Source organism: Spea bombifrons, chromosome 1, assembly GCF_027358695.1.
Source record: "Spea bombifrons isolate aSpeBom1 chromosome 1, aSpeBom1.2.pri, whole genome shotgun sequence".
Taxonomy (NCBI): domain Eukaryota; kingdom Metazoa; phylum Chordata; class Amphibia; order Anura; family Pelobatidae; genus Spea; species Spea bombifrons.
Window position 1 is genome coordinate 83,908,654 of NC_071087.1, and position 8,366 is coordinate 83,917,019.

Consider the following 8,366-nt stretch of genomic DNA (forward strand, 5'->3'; position numbering starts at 1 on the left):
TTGCTCTGGAATTGTATTTGTGCATTTATCTCTTCCCAAGATATTTTTCCTGTTTTTTTTCCAGTTTCTTGTTATGACCAATTTACTGGCTAATGCTAGTTGAACTATTAAAGTTTTTTGTTTTTTTTTGTAATTTGTGTAGACCAAAATGAAATAAAAATATTTGAGGTGATGGAGCGATTTTAAGATTTAATATCTCCTTAATTACTCCAAACAGAGTTTTAATAATGGTTCCTAATTCTTCGCATTCCCACATGTGATATAGAGTTCCTTCTTTTTGCCGGAACCTCCAACAAACTCTGGGGGTATTTTTATCAAATTTTGGGATGGTAACTGGGGTCCTATACCACCTATATACTATTTAGTAATGTAACTCATGCATACTTAAACAATGTGAGTGTTTCTTAATTTCGTTGTATGCTTGCAGCCAATCTGCATTTGAGTATGTTTGTCCAATATCATTTTCCCACTTAACTTTGTTTGGTAATAGCTCGTCTATTTTTACATTTTCTCTTAATAATTTTACTTTATGAATTAGACCCGTTTTGTGGTGTTTATTAAGAAATTCTTCAAATTTCATAGAATGTGTAATATCAACTGATTGGAGAAAATGTTTGATTCTTATGTAATTAAACAATTCATTTTTTGGTATTTCCCATTTCTCTTTCAAGAAATCCCAAGGCAAGTACCGTATTTGCTCGATTATAAGACGAGGTTTTTTTCAGAGCAAATGCTCTGAAAAATACCCCTCGTCTTATAATCGGGGTCGTCTTCTAATCAGACCTCAAATAGAGGTCTGATTAGGAGACTAAGATCCAGATCCCCCGCACCGCTGCAGGGGACCTGGATCCTCCTGTCGTCGCCCCCCCCCCTCCCTACACACTTACCGGTGCTTCCGGAGGTGAAGTTGGCAGCGGGGGTTTGTATGCGTCCGTCGCAAATACCTTCCCCGACTGTCAGAGGTCAGAGTTCCAGAGTTCCTGATCTCTGACAGCCGGGGAAGGTATTTGCGACGGACGCATACTAACCCCCGCTGCCAACTCCACCTCCTTCCGGCTGCCGCGGAATGAGACGTCAACCCGCTGCCCCGGCAATACAGCAGGAAATTGGAAGCACCGGTAAGTAAGTAAGTAAGTAAGTGTGTGTGTGTGTGTGTGTGTGTGTGTGTGTGTGTGTGTGTGTGTGTCTAGGGCATTTCTGGAATGCCTTACACCCCTATATGCCACTCTGGCACTTAGGGGGTTAAAAGGCATATTATGGGGCAGAGTGGCATATAGGGAGGTATAAGGCATTTCAGGAGGCAGAGTGGCGTTAAGGGGGCATTTAATAGTGCACTCTGCCTCCTGAAATGCCTTATACCTCCCTATATGCCACTCTGCCCCATAATATGCCTTTTAACCCCCTAAATGCCAGAGTGGCATATAGGGGTATAAGGCATTTCTGGAGGCAGAGTGCTCTATATAATGCCTTTTAACTCCCTTAATGCCACTCTGCCTCCTGGAATGCCTTATACCTCCCTATATGCCACTCTGCCCCATAATATGCATTTTAACCCCCTAAATGCCAGAATGGGATATAGGGGTATAAGGCATTTCTGGAGGCAGAGTGGCACATAGGGGGTCAAAAGGCATACCATGGGGCACAGTGGCATATAGAGGGTTAAAAGGCATATCATGGGCCACAGTGCCATATTGGTGTGGCAAGCCTGGGGGCAGATGTGCGTAACTGGGGGACAGGTTGGAAAATACAAGAAATAAAAACAAAAAAAAAATATTTTTCTCAATCATAGCTTTTATTAAAAAAAATAGTTTACATGAATTAACATTTACTGGTAAAACTTTTTTCCTTTAGGGTCGTCTTATATTCAGGCTTTTTCTTTTTTTCCTAAGTTAATATTCAGATTTTGGGGGGTCGTCTTATAATCAGGGTCGTCTTATAATCGAGCAAATACGGTAAGTATCTAGATTGTATAGATCTGATATATGTTTTAAATTAAGTTGTCTCCAACTATTTAAATTTAAATCACTTATAAAGTTTGTTAGTGCTTCTATTGGAGCGGAGTATAAAACTCCTTTCTCGATATTCATACTTTTTTAAAATTTATCTAAAGTTATAACTAAATCTTTGGTTACTGCATTATCAGTTTTAATATTCTTGATTAAATCTCGACTTATCCAAACTATATCAAATGGATGTGGAAGATTTATGTTTTCAATTTCAATATTATACCAAGTTGTGCTGTCGTTTATAGGTCTATCCCATAGAAGAAAGTGAGTAAACATACATATTTCATGTAACTCTATAATATTAGGTAAAGATAAACCTCCCATTTGTGTACTTCTCACTAGTCTTGTATGGGAAATTCTCGGAGCCTTATCTTGCCAAATGAATTTTTTAATCAGCTTTTGGATTTGGGAAAGAATAGTGTAGGGGACTCTTAGTGAAATAGCTCTTAGAGTATATAATATTTTTGGAATATAATATGCATTAATTGCATTTAGTCTCCCTAACCATGAAATTTCCAATCCTTTCCAATCTTGTAGTTTCTTCCTCATTTTGTTAATTAACATAATATAATTATCTCTAACTAGTTCTTTTAGGTTATATTTTATTTGTATATCCAGGTAGTTGAGGGAGTTATTACTCCAACTCACATTTATATGTGATCTCAGAGTGCTCGCTTGTTCTTTCGTTTGGTGGATTGAGGCAATCTGGGTTTTATTAATGTTTAATTTATAATTTGAGTGGCTGCCATAGTCATTGATTGTTTCTAATACGTATTTTATAGAATTTTCTGGTTGTGGAAGAGTCAAAATTATGTCGTCTGCAAAGAGCGTTATTTTATGTTCTTTATACCTTGATTTAATTCCTACTATTTTAAGTGAGTTTCTTATTGCCTGAGCTAAAGGTTTGATCGTTAAAACATAGAGTAATGGAGCTAGTGGACAACCTTGTCTTGTTCCATTACTGATTTTAAAGGCTTTCGATGTAAACGTAGCTCCAGTTATTAATGCCGAAGTATCTTTATATAGTGCTAATACATTATTTTTAAATTGTCCCACAATACCAAAAACTTCTAATGTTTCTGCTAAGAATAGCCAATCTACCCAGTCAAATGCCTTTCTTTCTAAGTTTTCAATTCCTTTTTTAATTTCGTCTCTATTTATTGGGGCATTTAATATTTCTAAATATAGTAGTTAGTTTCAGTAAATTAAGGGAACTAAGATAGCTCCTAATATTACTTTGAGATTTTGCGGGCCCTGGTAAATTATAAAGAGATTTATAATAATCTTCAAAGCATTTAGCTATTTGTGAGGGATTTAAAAATGTCTCGTTTCCTGTTACAATTTTTTTAATAACACGTTTATTGTGTTCAAACTTTAGTTTATTCGTTAAATATTTCCCCACTCGATTGTTTCCGTAATACCATTTTTGTTTCGTTCTCAGAAGTCCCCTATTTATTTTCTACTGTAATTTATTATTAATTTCTGTTCTTATTGAATTGAGTTCTGTTGTAACTATTCTATTGGGATGTTCTTTATTTAATTTCTCTTTTACAGCTAGGTTAATATATAAATCAGCGAGGCTCTGTCCATTCTTTTTTTTTAAAATAAGAATTTGTTTTTATTAAGCAGCCCCTTTATATAGCATTTAAATGCGTTCCAGAGTGTTAAGTTAGACACTTCTCCATTGTCATTTGTTTCAATAAATAGGGAAGCATGATTGTTCAGATCTTCCAGGGCCTTGTCATTATTTAATATATATTCGTTCAATCTCCATCTACGACTGATTTCATAATATCGATTATTCTTAAATTCAATATAGATTGGTGCGTGATCTGACCACACTATTTGCCCTATGTTGGAATTTTTTATTAATTGAAGGTTATCAAGCTCAGTTAATATGAAATCAATCCTGGAATAGGAGGTATGGGGTTGAGAAAAGAAGGAAAAGTATTTCTCGTTAGGATGAAAGACTCTCCATATTTCATTTAAACAATTTCTTTATAAGAATTTCTTTAATTGTCCTGCTTCTGTTCTTATATGTGGGTGTAGAGATGCAGTTGAAGGTAAACCTTTATCTTTTTCAGGGTCTATGATACAGTTGAAATCTCCTCCCATATAAAGAGAACCTTTTTTTAGTTGTTGTAATCTTTCATAAAATTTTGTCACAAACTTGGAAGGATCTTTATTTGGTGCATAAATATTTCCAATAGTATATACGATATCATTCAACTTGCAGATTAAAATTTGCGATCTGCCCTGTGTATCCTCTTCATGTAATATGAGTTAAAATTTTACTTTGTTTGATATTATAATTGCAACTCCTCTCTTTTTCTTAGTTTCTTCCAAGTTTGAGCAAAATATCTCGGGAAATTTTCTATATTTCCAGATTCTTGACGGGTTAATTACCCAGTGAGTCTCTTGTATCAAAGCAATATCTACTTTATTTTGAATTAGTGTTTCGTATAGGTAATTTCTCTTTTGTGGACTATTTAACCCTTGCACATTACATGACATAAGTTTTATTGAAGTACCAATTCTTGTAATTTATCAGTGCTTATTGATGATACCTTTGTCTTATATTTCATATTGTTTAAAACATCAAACATTCTACATAAACCCAAACATCTATCAAGAAAGAAAGAAAGATATATATATATATATATATATATAAAAAAAATAAGTAAGTAGGTAAATAGTGTATATGTGTGGTGTAGTGAATAATAAGGTGTCTGACAATACACCTTAATGTGTCTTCCTAATATAGAATATCTTGTGAAAAGAATCATCGTAAAGTAGGAATTTTTAACTCCTCCCGTGCCAGAATTTTCGAATGTTTTCTATATAGAATACAGTGTGTTTGAGTTAAGAACTCCGGTCTAACATTTGTGCCAAAGTCATTCCTTAAAATCCAGTAAGCAGGAGTGGGGGGTTGTATACCTAGACCTGCCCATGCACTTAAAGGGTTAATGAAGAAATCTTTTTTAGCCTCATTCAAGTTGTGGTATAAGGTACAAAGTCTCACCTGCGTGCAGTCCTTCTTTCAAAAAATAAAAAATGAACCGCTTCACCTTGATAACATCAATTTTGCCAACTTGCCCGTATTAGAACCGGGAATATTGATCTGATTTAACCCTTCTGACATTTGGGTTGACCTTCATGAGAAATATTATTTATCATCCCAATTCATGCACTCAAATACACAAACTCGCACGGGTATTTTGCAGTGCACATAGTAACATTTTTTGTAACTCTGCCTTGAAAAAAAACATTAGTTATCTGTTTTTCACGTTAAAAAAAAAATAAAAATTGTCAGGTTCCGTATTGTGCAAATAAATAACAGGACAGTGTTTCATGTTGCCAAAGTTTATGGTGATTTACAAGGTGTACATTTTCATTCTTCTTGAACTTCATCTCAGCTGTAAAATGTAGACATTCCATTGGTAATCCCTTATGGGTTGGCTTTATTTAGTAAAGGCGAGAGGTCGGCAGGGATCCCGATCCATTCTGGGAGAAAAGCTGCTTCATACTTGAAAAGTCTGAGAAATGGAGAATCGGGCAAAGTGTAATTTGAAAGGTAGATGGTCTCGCCGCCTGTCAGATATCCAGCCCAGACCCCAAATGTCCCTATGGTCATTATGGTATGGTTACAATGGGCCAAGAGGGCAAAGTCTCGTCCTGGAGAACCTTCTTTACCATCTCCAGCAAAGTGGACATCTCCGAGGGAATTATTGATGTTCTCCTTGCACCAGTCCATGCCATTACTGGTCACCACGAAAAGAGGGTTTTCATACTTGTCCCTGAAGTAGTCCATGGCCTTCTGTAAATACCCCTTATCAGCTACAACCCCTCTCCATGTGTTTGGCATGACATGAATGTAGTCTCCTCTACGGACATGCACCCCAACAAAAGTCACATTTTTCTGGTCTCCTCGTGCTTTAGCAAGGTAGGTGTAGCTTTCCTCTTTAACAAAATCGTGAAAAGTAAATTCCTCAAGAATTTCATCCTTCATGTGATGATAGAAGGTGAATGAGCAAGGGTAACCAGTTAATCTAACATATTCTCCTTTGATGTTATTGTATTCTGGAGACATCCAATCATTAAGTCCGTAGTTTCTCCATTTAATACGATCTAGAACCTCATTGGGGACAACGGGCAGCTTAATTTTAAAGATCTTGGATAACTGGTCGTGCATTCCCGGATAAATATAGGCTTGGTGACCGTTCAACTTTGCGAGGGCGTAGAGTGTGGCATATTCCCCCATTAAATTACCCAGTCGTCCGATAGCATTTACGGTCCACATACCCGTCAGAGCCGGCTTGGTGGCAGCTTTTGGCCACATTTCTATGAGTCGTGTCTCTGTGACATTCACTCTCTTATATTGTATTCTTTCCAGAAATGATTTTAAATCATCTGTGTTGGAATGGTAAATATATGATATCCCTGCTGTAAAGATGAATGCTATACCACTGAAGATGATCCAAAGGATTTGGCTGCTCATTTTCCAGATATTTGCTTAATTAAAAGGAAATGATAACAAAACACATTAAAAATAAAGCAGAAGCATGGAATTTAAATGAACTCATAATCACATTTTACGTATATTCTGTTTTTTTTTTTTTTAAATTATTATCCCTTTTAATTTCTGAGCTGGAACCTCTTTACCTAATGTATCGGCATGTTTATTAATTCATTGTAACTATTATTATTAGTAATACTCTACAAGTTGAACGTTACATTTTCTAATAGGAATTCATGTGAAATAGCCAACATTCTTACTGTTTTCTATTCTGATTGATCAAAGTGCCAGCGATTACATGGTTTTGAATTGTGTTAATAATAATATATATTTTTTTTACTTTTATAAAGGCCTCTTTTAGGAAATATCTTAGCTTTACTGTTTAAATCTTTGTATACTGTCTTAGGGGGAAATGTTTTATTATTTTTCATATATTATATATATATATATATATATATATATATATATAGATAGATAGATAGATATATATATTTAAAATTACATAGTCTATGTATAGTTACCAGCACTAAATACAGATTCCTCTTTTGCAGGTCAACGTTTTCATTGGTGTCCTGATGAAAGTCAAATAAAGACTAAACGTTGACCTGCAAAAGAGGAATCTGTATTTATTGGGAAAAGACCTAGAGTGCTGGTAGCTATACATAGACTGTGTATATTACTTTGTCTTGTTACCTAGCACCAGGCTTCAACAGAATTGGTTTGGAGCAATAGCATATTATTGGTTTTGTATATTTAAAATTAGTGACATATATATTGGTAATGTACATTTATTCAAGTAATTTAACTCCCACTTTTAATATAAATTGTTTAAAATTGAATAAACCCACATTGCCAGAGGAAGACTGGAGTTCTTAGTGCAAGGTATCAGCATTCTCTATTTAGCCCTTTGATTCTTTTTAAACTTTTTGAGTCTTTTCGAGACTAGACTCAAGATCACATTAATTTAACATTATTTAATATATTCTGTATATTTTGGTAAATCTTATTTCTCCACCACAAAAAAATAATATAATTGTAAATAACATGACATTTTTTTCCTTAAAAAGATAAATATATTATATATAATAAATAAATATTTTTTCAGATTATATTTGTATATATATAAATGGGTTTTTTGGTAAATATCTACAAGTGAGATCAACACATTTAAAATAACAATATATTCTCTTAACTCTGTGATAATATTTTCTACCTTTTTTAACAGTACTAACCTGTCAATCCTTTGCTTTCGGAGGAAAGTTTTTTTTCTGAGATTCAAGGCAACATTTTTTCCAGAGCTGTTTATCAGTATTCCAGAATTACTAAGGTAGCATGAAACACCTGTAGCAGAAGAACTGAGTGCAGATTAGCTGCTTGTTTAAACCAAGGGGAGGGTTCCTGGGTGACTTCAGGAGGCAGGGAAGGGACAGGTGTGGTTACAGAGTACAAGGTACTTAGCCTGATTCAGTATGTATTTCATTCTCGCCCCTATGTTTTTATTTCTGATTAGATTATAAATGTTTTAGTGGTGCTGATGAGAGACGTCATATTTAAAGTAGAGATCATTATTAGTATTAATATTAGTATTATTTAAAAAAAAATAAAATAGAAATATTTAAAGAATGCCAGTAGATTATCTAGTGCTGTTACAGCGAACTAATAATAAAAATATCAAACTAAGAGTAACTGGTGAGATACAAGGTGAAAAGGGCCCTGTTCTTGTGAGTTTACAATCTATTGACTAGAAATGGATGCCTAAGCTGTTATGCTGAAATCTTTGGTGATTTTTTTTTCCCAGTGACTGGACAATTGGAAAAATGGGGTGCCAGCAGGGCCATACTGGG

The 8,366-nt window shown here is 34.7% G+C and overlaps 1 protein-coding gene across 1 annotated transcript; it reads right to left on the reverse strand.

Annotated features, from left to right (window-relative positions):
* Positions 1–5,302: 5,302 nt before the first annotated feature.
* Positions 5,303–6,613, reverse strand: LOC128493807 (galactoside alpha-(1,2)-fucosyltransferase 2-like). The gene has a single exon (XM_053465765.1). It carries the CDS (start codon positions 6,502–6,504, stop codon positions 5,455–5,457), a length of 1,050 nt encoding a protein of 349 aa, XP_053321740.1. The 5' UTR covers positions 6,505–6,613; the 3' UTR covers positions 5,303–5,454.
* Positions 6,614–8,366: the final 1,753 nt, after the last annotated feature.